This window comes from Scyliorhinus torazame, chromosome 19 (genome assembly GCF_047496885.1).
Source record: "Scyliorhinus torazame isolate Kashiwa2021f chromosome 19, sScyTor2.1, whole genome shotgun sequence".
Classification (NCBI taxonomy): Eukaryota; Metazoa; Chordata; class Chondrichthyes; order Carcharhiniformes; family Scyliorhinidae; genus Scyliorhinus; species Scyliorhinus torazame.
Window position 1 is genome coordinate 87,922,968 of NC_092725.1, and position 17,831 is coordinate 87,940,798.

General features: G+C 45.0%; 1 protein-coding gene across 3 annotated transcripts in view; it reads right to left on the reverse strand.

Annotated features, from left to right (window-relative positions):
* osbpl8 (oxysterol binding protein-like 8) overlaps positions 1 to 17,831 on the reverse strand; it is a 386,181-nt gene that overhangs the window by 158,172 nt on the left and 210,178 nt on the right. For all 3 annotated transcript variants that reach the window (XM_072484706.1, XM_072484705.1, XM_072484707.1), the window contains one exon: positions 8,781 to 8,851. In XM_072484706.1, the coding sequence (XP_072340807.1) occupies positions 8,781 to 8,851 (71 nt within the window). The remainder of the gene's footprint in view (positions 1 to 8,780; positions 8,852 to 17,831) is intronic.

Consider the following 17,831-nt stretch of genomic DNA (forward strand, 5'->3'; position numbering starts at 1 on the left):
CTTCACTATCGTGACTGATCATAAGTCTCTGCTGGGATTTTTCCGAGAGGATAAGCCAATACTGCCCATTGCTTCCGCACGGATCCAGCGCTGGGCTTTGTTGCTCACTGCCTACGAGTATTCTCTGGAGCACAAACCAGGAACCCAGATAGCGAATGCCGACGCATTGAGCCGATTGCCTTTATCGACCGGCCCCATGTCGACCCCCACGACCGGTGAGAAGGTTGCAACCCTAAATTTTATTGACTCCTTGCCTGTCACGGCATCACAGATCCGTGAGTAGACACAGACGGAGCCAGTACAGTCAAAGGTTTGGCACATAGTCCTGTATGGTGGGCAGCATAGACAGCTCCCAGGCGAGTTGCGGGCATTTTCCTCCAAGCTGTCAGAATTTAGCATGGAAGACGGTATCCTCTTGTGGGGGGCGGGTGTGATTGTTCTGGAAAAAGGACAGGAGCTGATACTAAGGGACTTGCACAATGGGCATCTGGGTGTGACCAAAATGAAAATGTTGGCCCGGTGGCCAGGCCTCAACACCGAAATTGAGGTGGTGGCCCAAAACTGCTCCATTTGCCAGGAGCATCAGAAGCTTCCGCCGGCCACCGGCACACCCATACATCACTGGGATAGCTTCTTGCTATCCACCCTGTCTATACCTCTCATGATTTTGTAGACCTCAATGAGGTTCCCCCCCTCAACCTCCGTCTTTCTAATGAAAATAATCCTAATCTACTCAATCTCTCTTCATAGCTAGCGCCCTCCATACCAGGCAACATCCTGATGAACCTCCTCTGCACCTTCTCCAAAGCATCCACATCCTTTTCGTAATGTGGCGACCAGAACTGTACGCAGTATTCCAAATGTGGCCGAACCAAAGTCTTATACAACTGTAACATGACCTGCAAACTCTTGTACTCAATACCCCTTCCGATGAAGGAAAGCATGCCGTATGCCTTCTTTTTAAAAAAAAAAAATATTTTATTCAAAAAATGTTTTCCTTCGGCCAAACAAAACAGTACAAAAATGTTTCCCTTTTTACAACAATAAAACAATCTAAATAATAGTGACCATTTTTTAACAAATAAATAATATATAAACGAAATGGCACTGCCATAACAAAATATTAACTCTCCCAAATAATAAAGTCAAACAAGCCAATATACATATCCAAGTAAAAATATCCATACAAAAACACCCCCGAGGACCCCCCCTCCCCCTCACCCTCCCCCCCCCCCCCCCCCCCACCCACCCACCTCCCCTGGGTTGCTGCTGCTACTTTCCCAGTTCCTTTATCGTTCTGCGAGATAGTCAATGAACGGTTGCCACCGCCTGGTGAACCCTTGAGCCAAACCTCTTAATGCGAACTTTATCCGTTCCAGCTTTATAAACCCTGCCATGTCGTTTATCCAGGTCTCCACGCCCGGGGGTTTAGCTTCCTTCCACATTAACAATATCCTTCGCCGGGCTACTAGGGATGCAAAGGCCAAAACATCAGCCTCTCTCGCCTCCTGCACTCCCGGCTCTTCTGCAACCCCGAATATAGCCAACCCCCAGCTTGGCTTGACCCGGACCCCCACCACCTTCGAAAGCACATTTGCCACCCCCACCCAGAACCCATGCAGTGCCGAGCATGACCAAACCATGTGCGTGTGGTTCGCTGGGCTTCTCGCGCATCTCCCGCACCTATCCTCTACCCCGAAAAATTTACTGAGCCTTGCTCCGGTCATGTGCGCCCTGTGCAAGACCTTGAATTGTGTCAGGCTAAGCCTGGCACACGAGGACGAAGAGTTCACCCTGCGTAGGGCATCTGCCCACAGCCCCTCTTCGATCTCTTCCCCCAGCTCTTCTTCCCATTTTCCCTTCAGCTCATCCACCATGATCTCCCCCTCGTCTCTCATTTCCCTGTATGTATCTGACACCCTACCATCCCCCACCCATGTCCCCAAAATCACTCTATCCTGAATCTCCTGCGTCGGGAGCTGCGGAAATTCCCTCACCTGTTGCCTCACAAAAGCCCTCAATTTCATATACCGAAATGCATTCCCCTGGGGCAACCCGTATTTTTCCGTCAGCACTCCCAGACTCGCAAACGTCCCGTCTAGGAACAGATCCCTCAGTTGCACAATCCCTGCTCTCTGCCATGTTCTAAATCCCCCATCTATTCTCCCCGGGACAAACTTATGATTATTCCTTATCGGGGACCGCACCGAGGCTCCCGTCATTCCCTTGTGCCGTCTCCACTGCCCCCAAATTTTCAGCGTTGCCACCACCACTGGACTTGTGGTGTATTTCTTCGGGGAGAACGGCAACGGCGCCGTCGCCAATGCTTGTAGGCTGGTTCCTTTACAGGACGCCATTTCCAGTCTCTTCCACGCCGCTCCCTCCCCTTCTCCCATCCACTTACACACCACTGAGATATTGGCGGCCCAATAATAATCACTTAAGCTCGGCAGTGCCAGTCCCTCCCTATCCCTGCTACGCTGCAAATACCCCCTCCTCACTCTCGGGGTCTTCCCAGCCCACACAAAGCTCATAACACTCTTCTCAATTTTTTTGAAAAAAGCCCTCGTAACCATCACCGGGAGGCACTGGAACACAAAAAGAAATCTCGGGAGGACTACCATTTTGACCGCCTGCACCCTACCCACCAGTGACAGGGACACCATGTCCCATCTCTTAAAATCCTTCTCCATCTGTTCCACCAATCTTGTTAAATTAAGCCTATGTAGGGTTCCCCAGCTCCTGGCTATCTGGATCCCTAAGTAGCGGAAATCTCTTATTACCCTCCTCAGCGGTAAATCATCTATTCCCCTGCTCTGCTCCCCCGGATGCACCACGAACAACTCACTCTTCCCCATATTCAATTTGTACCCCGAAAATTCCCCAAACTCCGAGTGTCTGCATTATCTCAGGCATCCCCTCCACTGGGTCCGCAACATACAGCAATAGATCATCTGCATACAATGATACCCGGTGTTCTTCTCCTCCCCTGAGTACTCCCCTCCACTTCCTAGAGCCCCTCAGTGCTATGGCCAGCGGCTCAATTGCCAATGCAAACAGTAACGGGGACAGGGGACACCCCTGTCTTGTCCCTCTATAAATATGGAAGTAGTCGGACCTCTGCCTGTTCGTGATCATACTTGCCACCGGGGCCCTATATAGCAGCTGTACCCATCCAATAAACCCCACTCCAAAACTAAATCTCCTCAACACTTCCCATAGGTAGTCCCACTCCACTCCGTCAAATGCTTTCTCAGCGTCCATCGCCACCACTATCTCCACCTCCCCCTCCGGCGGGGGAATCATCATCACCCCTAGCAGCCTCCGTATATTCGTGTTCAGCTGTCTCCCCTCAACGAACCCAGTTTGATCCTCGTGGACCACCCCCGGGACACAATCCTCTATCCTTGTCGCCATCACCTTGGCCAGGAGCTTAGCATCCACGTTCAGGAGGGAAATGGGCCTGTAAGACCCGCACTGCAGCGGGTCTTTTTCCTTCTTTAAGAGTAACGCTATCGTCACCTCCGACATAGTCGGGGGCAACTTCCCCCTTTCCCTGGCCTCACTAAAGGTTCTTGTCAAAAGCGGGGCCAGTAGGTCCATGTATTTCCTATAAAATTCCACCGGGAACCCATCCGGTCCCGGGGCCTTCCCCGCCTGCATGCTCCCAATCCCCTTTACCACTCCTCCACCTCAATCTGTGATCCCAGTCCCGCCCTCTCCTGCTCCTCCACCTTCGGGAATTCCAGCCGATCTAGGAAATGCATCATTCCCTCCTTCCCTTCCGGGAGCTGAGCCTTATAGAGCCTCTCGTAGAACGCCTTAAACACCCCATTCACCCTCTCCGCTCCCCGTTCCATCTCACCTTCCTCATCCCTCACCCCACCTATCTTCCTCGCCGCTCCCCTCTTCCTCAGTCGTTGGGCCAGTAACCGGCTCGTCTTCTCTCCATGCTCATACTGTACTCCCTGTGCCCTCCTCCATTGTGCTTCTGCCTTGCCCATGGTCAGCAGGTCAAATTCCATATGTAGCCTTTGTCTTTCCCTGTACAGTCCCTCCTCCGGAGCCTCTGCATATTGCCTGTCTACCCTCAGAAGTTCTCTCAACAGTCGCTCCCTTTCTTTGCTCTTTTGCTTCCCTTTATGGGCCCTTATGGATATCAGTTCCCCTCTGACCACCGCTTTCAGCGCCTCCCAGACCACTCCCACCTGGACCTCTCCGTTATCATTAAGCTCCAGGTACCTTTTGATACACCCCCTCACCCTTAGACATACCCCCTCATCCGCCAACAACCCCATATCCAATCTCCAGAGTGGGTGCTGCTCCTTTTCCTCTCCTATCTCCAGCTCTACCCAATGTGGAGCCCTGGATCAAGCACCGTATTGAAGTCTCCCCCCATTACCAGCTTTCCCGCCTCCAGGTCCGGGATACGCCCCAGCATACGCTTCATGAAGTTTGCATCATCCCAGTTCGGGGCGTATACGTTCACCAGAACCACCGCCTCCCCTTGCAATCTGCCACTCACCATCACGTATCTACCCCCACTGTCCGCCACTATGGTCTTTGCCTCAAACTGTACCCGTTTCCCCACTAAGTTAGCCACCCCCCTATTCTTCGCATCTAAGCCCGAATGGAACACCTGCCCCACCCATCCTTTACGTAGTCTGACCTGATCTGCCAGTTTCAAGTGCGTCTCTTGCAACATGACCACATCTGCCTTTAAGTTCTTTAGGTGTGCGAGTACCCGTGCTCTTTTAATCGGCCCATTCACCCCTCTCACATTTGGGAATTCACCCCCCCCCCCCCCCCCCCCCCCCATGTCGACTAGCCATCCCCTTTTCTAACCCAGCTCCTCACCCGGTTCCCATGTACCCGTATATCCCACCGACGGTGCTCTCCCGTCCCGACCACCCCGCCCCATAACAGCTCCCCCTTCCCCTTAGCAGCAGCAACCCAATTAACTCCCCACCCCCCTCCGCTAGATCCCTTTCTAGCGTAGTTGCACCCCCCATGTTGCTCCCAGAAGTCAGCGAACTCTGGCTGACCTCGGCTTCCCCAGTTTGTCCTCGGCCCCTCATTGTGCGAGGCCCCCTCCTTCCTGCGTCCCCGCCACAATTACCATAGCGCGGGAGCAAAGCCCGCGTTTCCCACTCGGCCCCGCCCCTAATGGCGCAGTTCCCTTCTCCTTCCCTTCCCACCGGCGCCCACAGTTCCCCATACTCCCCCCGCCCCCCCCTCGAGGGGAAAAGAGAAAAGTTACAAAATTTAAAAATTGAAAAAATTCCCCCCCCCTTCCCCTTCCTCGTCCCACATAATCACCCCACCACTTTATTACAGAAGCTTTTTCTCTCGCCAGACTATTCCAGCTTCTCGTCCACAATGAATGTCCACGCCTCTTCTGCCGTCTCAAAGTAGTGGTGCTTCCCTTGGTGTGTGACCCACAATCTCGCTGGTTGCAACATTCCAAACTGGAACTTCTTTTTGTGAAGCACCGCCTTAGCCCGATTAAAACTTGCCCTCCTTCTCGCCACCTCCGCACTCCAATCCTGGTATACGCGGATCACCGCGTTCTCCCACCTACAGCTCCGAGTTTTCTTCGCCCATCTGAGGACTGTCTCTCTGTCATTATAGCGGTGAAACCTTACCACTATGGCTCGAGGTATTTCTCCTGCCCTGGGTCTTCGCGCCAGAACTCGGTAAGCTCCCTCCACCTCCAAAAGGGCCCGTCGGGGCCTCCAATCCCATTAGCGAGTGAAGCATCGTACTCACATATGCCCCGACGTCCGCCCCCTCTGTGCCTTCGGGAAGACCCAAGACTCTTAAATTCTTCCTCCTCGAGTTATTCTCCAGGGCTTTCAACCTCTCCACACACCTTTTGTGCTGTGCCTCGTGCGTCTCTGTCTTTACCACCAGGCCCTGTATTTCATCCTCATTCTCCGCAGCCTTTGCCTTCACGACCCGAAGCTCCAACTCCTGGGTCCTCTGCGCCTCCTTTAGCCCTTCAATCGCCTGTAGCATCGGGGCCAACACCTCCTTCTTCAGCTCTTCCACACAGCGCCGCAGGAACTCTTGTTGCTCCGGGCCCCATATCGAACAGCCACCTTCCAACGCCATCTTGCTTCGAGCTTCCCTTCCTTGCCGCTGCTCCAGTGGATCCACTGCAATCCGGCCACTATCCTCTCCTTTATCCATATTTATCCGGGGGGGGATTCCCTCCTATTTCACCGCACAATGATTTTGGCCGTTAAAAATTGCCGTTGGGGCTCTTAATAAGAGCCCAAAAGTCCAAAACGGGAGGTGCCGAAACGTGCGACTTAGCTGGTCATCGCCGCACCCGGAAGTCGCCGTATGCCTTCTTAACCACTATCGACCTGCACAGCCACCTTCAAGGTACAATGAACCTGAACACCCAGATCTCTCTGTACATCAATTTTCCCCAGCCATTTACCATATAGTTCGCTCTTGAATTGGATCTTCCAAAATGCATCACCTCGCATTTGCCCGGATTGAACTCCATCTGACATTTCTCCGCCTTGGACTTTGGGGGGTGGGGGATGTTATCACCTGCCTGCTTACCACTGGCTGGGGGCTAATGGCAATCCCACAATCCTTAGGGAGTATGAGGTTCCCCAATGAGGGGGGGGGGCGGAGAAATCATTAGCAGATTCCCTGCATAAATAGAGCAGGCCAGTTTGGAACCAGCTAGAGAGGAGCGAGCAGCAAGGGAGTTGCTGCTGCTGTTGTGTGTGTATGTGTATATATATATATATATATTATATATGGTATTGTAAATAAATGTTATTTATTTCTATCCTTCAACTTGTGCTGGATTCTTTGCAACCCTCACAAAAGAGTGCAACATCCGACATGGTTGAAGTGCACTTCCAGAAATCAACACATGGAAATGTTTCATTAGGACTTTCATGTATGTTGTGTTATGCACAACAATATGAAGCTCCAATGCATTCACAGCCAATTATATACTTTTGAGGAGTTCTGTTCTGAAGTTCCACAAACTGCAAAGTGATAATAATCAGATAACCGTTGAGCATTATATTTTCTCGTGATCAAACTTCCGCGAGGTCAGCAGAATTGTTAGTATCAACTTTCAGAACTCCAACAGTTCTAGGTTGCCTCTCAAACTACTGAGAAAAATCCCTTCTCATTCTTGTGCACAGATAAGGATCAGAAACGATTCTGGCTTATTGTCTTCTGAAGCTGGAGGCACCTGTTGGGCTGTTGACACATCATCAGGAACCTTCTAAGACTTCTCCCACTGGACACTTCCTAATGTGTGGCTTCAGGATATTATTCAACTGATGCTAATCTGATCTGATATTCACAATTTCCAGAAGAAGTCTAAATTGTTTCCCTTTGAAGCCCAGTTCTCTGTTGCTGCATTGTTCTCGCCATGGCAGCTGCTGAAAAGTAGAGGCCCATCTGTATCCAACAAATGAAAGGGCTACAAGTAAAAATCAAGCAAGGCACAAACACAAAAAGAATGGAAATGGTCAAATTCGTTTTGAGTTACCCAGAGGTTGAGTTGTTGTTCAAAACCTTGGCATTTGGCGGATTGAGAATGAACCTGATCTAGTATTAACACTGTAGCCACTTAAAATGGCCAACTCCTGATCCAAAATGGCGAACGGGAAAGGCTGATGGGAAAGTCAGCAAACAAGACAAAAACGAGCAGCTGCAGGTTGGCTGTGTATTTACCTCTGGAAAGGACAGACACTATCGATACCAGCAACCATCAGCATAACAAAACAACAGCCATCTGCATACTAATGAGCAATCCCCAGGAACAATAAGCAACATTTAGACACACAAAGCAAGACCAGACTCTTCGGCGCCAGCAGAAGCCTACACAAAAGGAGGTGAACGAGCACCTCAAGACCACCCATCGATCAGGGAACCGCTCCAGCATTGGAGAAAATCGAACCAAGTGATTGGGACAAAGTCCAATCATTTGGTACCAGGTACAGGGGCCGCCCCGAAAGGCGGGAAGCCCCTGGGGACTATAAGAATTGAGCTCCAAGTTCAAAACGATCTCTTCTCATCCTCTCCACCTCTTCGAGCTCTTAGTCCCGCCCGGGTCACCCAGCAACAACGAACCAACATTGACCGTGACCGGAGCAGTGAAGATCGAATCGTAAGTTTGAATTCAACGCTCGCTACGAGATAGGCGCCCCTAGCTACCAATCTGTACCAATTTCGAATCCCGCAGGCTCAGAACCCGAACGAAAGGCCATTTGTTTCACTGACCTGGTGGGCCAGTCCAAGTTAAGTATAGGCCTGTTAGTTGTAGAAGTAGCTTAGACGTAGAATTTATGCATGAGTAGCGATTACGGTGTATAATAAATGTGCTTTGATTTAAACCTTACTAATCGGTGTATTGGATTATTGATCATTACTCGGACTTGAACCACGTGGCGGTATCATAAAGTTACCTGGCGACTCAAGAGCAAAGGTAATAAAACAGAGCAATTAAACTAAGGCAATGTTAGCAACAACACTTTATTCTACAAAAGTAAGGCAATACATCTGGATCATTCACCCTTCTTTGCTCGTTATTTTAGATTCATCACCTTCTACATCGTTAGTTAGCTGGTATCGGAGAACAGTTTAAACTGAAGATCAATAGACATTGCAATAAGTACATACAACCAGTCTCATATCAATGAAATTAATAGTTAGAAAACTTCTTCAATTGAAATAAATTAGGCTCAACCCTGCAGAGGCACAGTGATAGGACATAGAAAAATAAATATCTAATATACCTTGCTTTTTGATATTGTGTGTGTAGCATCGTCCTTTGAGAGGGACACGTCATCTCTACCTTTGTCGAAACCTAAGAAAAAAGGTTGTTCATTAATATTAGAATATAAGACAATTTCAAAAGATAGTTGTTGAAGATGATGGCTAATTTATCACATTTACTTGCACTCTACTTTTAAGAGTACATTCAGCACCTTGGGATAACCTTCTGGCTTTCAGCCCCAAACAACATTTATGGTGAATGACTAACAGGTGAATCGCAGGACAGCGATTACTGAAAATAGATGTGTAAACAGGGTTCAGCAATTTCTCTCAATGTGGTGCCTACATCTTTCACGTCATCAGCAGACATCCAGTTCAAGATTTTCACTTAGCAGATTCAAATTTAAAGTTAATTATTGTAAACTCCAGAATGTAAATCATCCTGCTCTGTAACATACTCCCACATATAAATAGATGCATATATTATCAAAGGCTCGATTATGCAGTCAATGCTGTGTGGTAAACTGTAATGTACACATCTATTTTCAGTAATCGCTGTCCCGCGATTCACCTGTTAGTCATTCACCATAAATAATCAGAAAATAGATTAGGAAAATTATTTTTTTTAAGTACAACATGTCCCAGTGAATACAAGGCCCATTCCATTGCAATACTCATTACAGATCATATATCTACCTTAAATTGTCCTCAGTTTGTTGATCTTATCAAGTGGAGATCTACCATTTCCTCAAAGCAAATCATGGGGGAGGGGAAGCTAGAGAGAAAAATTGGCACAGTTCCCACACTTTTGACCACTGTTCAGTGATTGGGCATATAGTTACCCCCACTTCCAAATTAAATACTTTCAGATGTATTCACAAATAATTAAGTGAAAGAACTGAATGAGACAAACACAAATTTATTTTTCTAATGCTGGCAGTTTCCAAATTAAAAATCACTAATTATGAATTTGGTTCGTGCAAATAAAAAGTTATTGATATTTAAATAAGCAGGCATTTCCAACACAAAGACAAACTCGTGTACTCAATGCCCGCAATGTCTCGTCAGCCTAGTATCACACAAAAGCAACTGATAATTTAGTTCAATAGCATTTCAAATGGTCCACTGATACAAGCATTCGGAAATTAACTTCAAATAAACATGAATTATCTTTTCAGCATCCTTCCTTTTTGAAAATAAATCTGTGGTTTGTTCTATTTTCCATTGCCCTGATAAAGCCACCCATCCCGGTGTTTCTCTCCTGTCTGGACATGGCCATTGCTGGGGTTCCCCTAATGCTGCCCCGGAGAAATTAAGTGGCTGTTGGCTACGTTTATGCTGATGACATCCAGTTTCACCTTTTCATCACTTTCCTCAGTTCCATGGCCACCAGTGTCATGAGACTGTACATCTCGGCTGGCACTCCCTCCCTAAATAGTTTCTCTTACTACTTCTTGCTTTGAAAAGCAGCATCAAAACCTTCAGTTGTGCTTTCCATGTAAAACCCCAAATTCTAAAGCATTCTCTTCACTCAACTCATCAAAGCAACTTGACATATTATGTGTAGCTCAATGCAATCAGCTCTTCAGAACTCTACAGAATTAGTTTTATTCAGGTTAGTGTTGATGAAAGGTTTCAAATAGTGTACAAAAAGTAATATACAAATTACAGAAGTTTAAAAAGTTAAATATGTCAGATTGCACCTAATAAATAGACTTTAGTGTGAATATATAGTATTCCAAAAATGAAAACAGTAATACTGGTAGTCCTGTAAATATCTGTTAAGTTTCTCAGATATCCTGTAAGTTAAATTAAAATTCTTCCCTCCCTTGTGTGTCTATTATGAAGTTCAGTGCTAGGTTACTGCTTTTTAAAAAAAACTTACAAGAGCCTGCCTAAATAATTTTATCTCAAATCATCCAGTCATGAGAAACTACTGCCAGCTAATTATAGTCAGTTTTGAAGCTATCATTCAAGGAGATAGTTGTATCACAACCAGCTGCCAGTAAAATTATAAACAAATTACTTAAGGTCTGGCATCACCTGGGCCCCATTTTCCATGGGTTTTGCAAACTGGAGTCTATTTCTGCTTACTTTCTGAGTGCAGGGCAGAAATGGAAAAGCCCGCCATTGAAACTAGATTAAGCATAGCACTTTCAACTTGCTCTGTCATTTAGTCCACTGTAACTGCTGAAAGGAACACCCATTCAAATTAATAAACATTTCCTTAAATGTTTCTCTCATTTTTAGGTAGATAGCAAGTGTGTTGCCAGTGCCTCAAATGTTCCATGCTGACTAAAATAAACCATTAAATAATTCTACAAGGAGAATAATTCTTGAATAATTCAAGTCAAACTGGGAATAGAGTTACATTTTAGTTTTCATACATATTACATTATTCTGCACTTAATCTAAAAAGAATAAGTAACTGCCCTCTCAGCTATAACCTCATTATGCTTTTTGACCTTTTTATGCTTTTACATCATTATTCAAGACACTTCTAGTTTTGAAGCTAGAAGAGAAATACTACAAACCTGACAATATTGGAGGAATTTTATTGTCATTGTAGCCACCAAAAGAGGCATTTCTCATGAGTTTTCGTCCATCAACTCGAGATGATAACACACTTGGTAGCCCAGCACACAAGGAAAACCTGCGGCGTATCAGACTCTCTTCCTTCATGTTGTGGTTGTACTAAGTCAGAAGGGTCTTCCCATAAACTGAAATCACTGTGCTGCTCAGGTGGAGGCTGTTGCAATTGATACCGCGAGGCTACTAATAACTGAGTGAGCAACTAAAGGGAAAATGCTGGTCCCTGTGAACAGGACGAGCCAATGTACACTCCTCCCAGCAACTGGACCATAGGATAGCAAATGTGCAAAAAAACAGCCAAGCAGTACTGTCTATATTTTCCTGTGAATTCATAGCACTCTTATCCTTTATATAGCTATGCTGATTAGATTGAAATACACAAAACCCCAATGCTTTTTTTCCACTGGATTCTTAATACTTGGTATGATGCCACAGAAAAAAAATTCAGACCACAATTAATCATTTCTGTTTACAGTTTTATGATCCATACAGCAACTGGCATCTCTAATTATCGATGAATTTAGTTCCTTCACCGGTTTCTCTTTAAGTCATTAGGGGTGAAGGATTATGTTTCTTTGATTATCTCCAACTCACAAATTTTCTCTCTAAGCCCCTTCAGCTCCTATTTAAGGTACAGTCCAAGATTAGCATAAAATCATTTTTAAATTGAAACAAGCAGACCAAAAATATCAAAAAAATTACAAAAAGGAGAATAGCGCGGGGGCAGCATTCAGTATAAAATGTTCCCTCAATGTGCAAATTTTAAAAAAGTATCACATTTCAATTTTCAACAGCTATCTTCATTTTGGTTAATTTTATTTGGTTAACTTGTTAAATTCTGGGCAGCACGGTGGCGCAGTGGTAGCACTGCAGTCTCACGGCACTGAGGTCCCAGGTTCTATACCGGCTCTGGGTCACTGTGCATGTGGAGTTTGCACATCCTCCCCGTGTTTGCGTGGGTTTCACCCCCACAACCCAAAGATGTGCAGGGTAGGTGGATTGGCTATGCTAAATTGCCCCTTAATTGGAAAAAATGAATTGGGTACTCTAAAAAAAATGTTTTTAACTTTATTTAATTCTTGTTTATAAAGGGGAAATAACCCCCATTTTGCTTAATCTAATTTAGGTTAATTTTGATTATCATTGTTTCAAAAGAATATAAAGCCATTACATACAATGGATTCTTTTATGCTGCTTTGTCCATTTCACCCCAATAGAAGAGCAGATGTTAGAATTTTACAACAGAATGGGATTGGACGAAGCTGCAATAGCCATAGCGACAAAATAGCTGGTCAACAATTGATGTACAATCCTTTGGGCAAGATATTGGAGGGTGAAATCTCAAACTGTACTCTAAAAGCTTCCAAAGCTACAAGAAAAGGAGTTGGCTCATCCAATTTGGGTGAGGGATATCATACGGATAATGGTAATGTCACTGAACAAGTTACCCAGAGGACCAGACTAATGCTCCAGGGACATGGGATCAGATCCCATTAGTTAGAGCGGCATATGGAACTGCGGCGCCGAGGGCCCGGGTTCGAATCCCAGCCCTGGGTCACTGTCCATGTGGAGTTTGCACATTCCCCCCTTGTCTGTGAGGGTTTCACCCCCACAACCCAAAGATGTGCAGGTTAGGTGGATTGGCCATGCTAAATTGTCCCTTAATTGGAAAATAAATAAATAATAATTGGGTACTCTAAATTTAAAACCCATTAGTTTAAATGAATTTGATTAACACGATCTGTAATTGTTTACTGTCTCAGTGAACGTGACCATGAAATTATAATAGATTATTGTAAAAATCCATCGGTTCACTGATGTCCTTCAGAGAAGGAATCTGCCATCCATACCCAGTTTGGTCTGCATAATACTCCAGACCCACAGCAATGTGGTTCTCTTAACTGCCTTCTGAAAAAAATCTAGCAGGCCATTTAACTCAAGGGCAATTAGGGATGGGCAACAGTGATGCCCCCTGTGAACCATGGGGTGAAGATGGGAATCATTAGCAAGGTTGCCTATGCTATCCTGTCACATCTGCAGAAAATGGAATCAAACTCAACTGGGATGCCCCAATATGGATCAGCAGCCAATATGGTGATGGGCAAGCAACACAGTTCTGGATATAGGGGCAGTTGAGGTTAGGCTGCTTACTAGGAGTGCACCAGAATTGTTATGTAGGCAGCATGGCATAGGTGAAAGCTTCAGTGACATCTGAAGGCATAGGTGGTGGCAACTGACGCCATAGGTGAAAGTAAATGTTTTTTTCAGGGGGCGGCACGGTAGCACAGTGGTTACCACTGTCACTTCACAGCTTCAGGGTTCCAGTTTCGATTCCTGGCTTGGGTCACAGTCTGTATGGAGTCTGCACGTTCTCCCCGGGTCTGCGTGGATTTCCTCCGGGTGCTCCGGTTTCCTCCCACAGTTCAAAGATGTGCAGGTTAGGTGGATTGGCCGTGTTAAATTGCCCTTAATGTTCAAAAAGGTTAGGTGGGGTCATTAGGTTACGGGGATAGGGTGGAGGTGTGGGCTTAGTGCTCTTTCCAAGGAGAGCTTCTGATCTCATATTCATACCACCCTGAAGATTGCCTATTTCCACCTCGGTAACAACACTTGACCTCGCCTGCCTCAGGTCAGATGCTGCTGAAATTCTCATCCACATTCTACCCTCTGTAATCTTGAGGCCAATCAAAAAACTGCTACTCACGTCTAAACTCTTACCAAGTCCCATTCCCCATCACACCTCATTGGCTCCTAGTCAAGCAAGATTTTAAAATTCTATGTTTTCAAATGCAACCATGTCCTCCCCCATTTCTAATCACCTCCAACACCACAACCCCGCCTCTAATCCTGGTCTCTTGAGTATTTTCACTTTTAACCACTGGAGCGTTAGCATCCATGCTTCAGTGGACTTAGCCCAAGCTGTTGTATACCTTCCTTACACAAATTTGCCTTGCAACCTTGCTTTCCTCCTTTAAAACACTGGTCTTCTTTGGCCAGGTTTCGGGTCATCTGGCCTGATATCTCCTTATGTGGCTTAGTGTCATACTTCATTTTGTAATGCTGCTTAAGCACCTTAAGCAGACAATCGTCTGATGCATTTAAAACACCAGCTGTTTACATCTGTTGTGACTTCATCAGACTCATTTGCAGTCCTACAAGCACAGAAATACCCAACACAGAAGGAAGCAATTCAGTTTATTACGTCTGTGCTGTCTGTGAGCTAAATCAGCTGCAGTACTTTGTTCTCGTTGTGCACTTTCACCGTTGCAAATTTTTATCCAGTTTTCCCTTAAAAGATGTAATGGTCTTGGACAATAGCAAAGCATTCCACATTTCTTCAACCAGTCACAAGAAAATATTTTTTGCTAACTCCTTTCCTTACTCTCTCTGTGAGGATTTTAAGCTGGTGGTACTTTGTCACTGTTCCTCTGCTACAGTGATTGCAGTTTGAGTTTGTCTTTTCCCACAACCACAGTTTTACATCGCTGGTTATCAGCCTGGTGAATGTGCACTGTTCAATGGCTTTAATGTGCTTTTTATAACAAAAGTACCATATAGTATGCTGACCGCAGCCGAACCAATATTTTCCACAAATTTTATCATCACTTCTTTAATCTTGCACACGGTACACTCTTGCAGTAAATCCAAAGTCTCATCCTTTTTGTGACATTATGCAGCTGCTTTCATTCTTGCTCATGTTATCTACATTATTATAGTCTTTTCGGCATGGCCAGAGTAACACAATGAATCATGAATCATGTTGAGAACAGCTAATCATATCTTTATCTCAAACTAGTCCCTGAAAAGAACCTTTGCAAAATTTCTGAGCCAGATTAAGACACTTTTGAACCTTAGTTTCAATAATCTCATGAAGGAGGAGGCCATTCAAGCCTGCTCCACCATTTGAGAAGATCATAGCTGATCGAACTGTGGCCTCAACTCTACTTTTCTGCCTTTTCCCTATACCCTTCGACTTCTTTGTTAGTCAAGAATCTACTATTGCCTTAAAAATATTCACTGACTCTACCTCACCTGTTCTCTGACGAAGAGAATTCCACAGGCTCATGACACTTCGAAAAAAGATTTCTCCTCATCTCCATCTTAAATTGGAAGTTCTGTCCTTTGTTCCATTGTCTCCCACATGGGGAACATCCTTTTAACATCCACCCTGACAAGGCCCCTCAGGATCTTAAATCTTTCAGTAAGATTGCCTCTCACTCTTTCAAACTCCAATGGATAGAGGCTCAACCTGTTGAATCTTTCCTTGTAAAATAAATCCCCAATCCCAAGAATTGTTTAAGTGAACGTTCTCTGAACTGCTTCCAATGCAATTATCTCCTTTCTTAAATAATGAGACCAAAACTGTACACAGCATTCCAGATGCCACTCACCACTGCACCATAGAACTAGAGCAAAACATCCTCCTTATATATTGCATTCCCCTGACAATAAATGACAACATTCAATTTGAATTCCTAATCACCTGCTGTGTCTGCATACCAACTTTTTGTGATTCATGTGCCAGGACACCCAGATCCTTGTAATCTTGCCTCATTTAAATAATGTTGCTTTCCTCCTCTTCCTGCCTAAGTGGACAAGTTGACATTTTCTCACACGATACTACATTTACCAAATTTTTGCCTGACCACTTAACCTATCTATATCCCATTGCAGACTCATGTCCTCTTCAAAACTTACTTTCCTACCTATCTTTGTGTCATCATTTAGCAACCATACATTCAGTCCCTTCAGTCAAGCCATTGATATAGATTGTAAATAGTTGCGTTCCTATCACTGATTCCTGTGGCACTTGTTATGGGTGAGGCGTTTTCAGAACCCCAAAACGTATCATGGAGTTCAACCAACCTCCCTCTTTAATTCTATTTTAGCTTTTCCGAGCACACGGCTTGTTCTCCAGGTGTGATGTTCCAATTATGGACACGTGGGTTTTTAAACACAAAACAATGTTTATTCTATGAACTCAACTTAACCTTTTAAATAAACATTGGATCCCTTAACACCCCTTACTTCAAAGATAACCCTGAAAATAATACAACACTAAATAATCCTTCAGTTATTCCTGTCAACATCCATGTTGACACGTGTAAAGTTATCATGTGTAAACCGAAACACATCAGGTTAAAGGCATTACTTTTATGAGTTTAAATCACCCAAATGATCCAGAGATAGTCTTTCATGGCACAGATCACAGCAGATCCAGCTCACTGCAAACACAGACACAGATCCAGCTCTTTTCAAACTGAAACTAAAAACTGCAAAATGGCTGATCTAAAGCCCAGCTCCACCCACACTCTGACATCACTGCATTTCTTAAAGGTACATTGCTTAAACATCCATTTCTTAAAGGCACTCTCATATGACACACTCCACTTGTTACATCTTGCAGAGCCTCGAGTGGTCCATTTATACATACTCTGTTTCCTTTCAGCTAACCATACGCGAGCAGCTGGTCGAACTAAAATTATCCACACAGATGTTTGAAAGACGTGAGAGAGTGAGTTTAAAAAAAAACAATTTACAGTTCAAGTAAGGTAATCAATATTCAGAATGCTACTATTAGTAAAACCTTCACACCAAGTGCTAGCTATTCCTGATGTGCAGACTTCCTTTTCTTAAGAAGTCCATCACATTGCATCAGCATTAGTTTGTACTGGAAGTAGGTCAGATTTAGTCTGCTATTCAACTGACAAGGCTTTGCACAGCTTAACACTAATCTGACAAGATATCAGTCACCTTAACCATTCACGAGCAAGAAAAGTTTAAACATGACAATTTCCAAGTGCTAGGATGTTTTTAATGCCAAGATCTATTTGCATCTTAGATTTCAAAATGAACGTGAGCTGATGGTATTAGCGATTATCTATTGTGGTTAAAGATATCCAGATATAATACAACAAACATCACGTAAGTAATTATCAACATATCCCTACAACCCAGTTTAGGTTCAGAAACAATCAGCAGTCGTCTATGCAACAGAACACTTGAAATCTCGGTAACCTTCATTATTAGGGTGATTTATTCAGCAACCAAATAGGTTGCATTGTAGGTAACATTTCAAAGGAGGTGTAGTGCACCCATTATATCAGAAAGACAGAATGCATTGCCAACATAATTTTAGGGCTCAATTATTTTAAACATCAATAGATGAAGTGGGGAAGAGAAACATACATTGGGGCAGCACGGTAGCAGAGTGGTTAGCATAGTTGCTTCACAGCTCCAGGGTCCCAGGTTTGATTCCCGGCTTGGGCCACTGTCTGTGCGGAGTATACATGTTCTCCGTGTGTCTGCGTGGGTTTCCTCCGGGTGCTCCAATTTCCTCCCACAGTCCAAAGATGTGCAGGTAAGGTGGATTGGCCATTCTAAATTGCCCTTGGTGTCCAAAACGTTTGGGTGGGATTACTGGGAGATAGGGTAGAGGTGTGGGCTTTAGTGGGGTGCTCTTTCCAAGGGCCGGTACA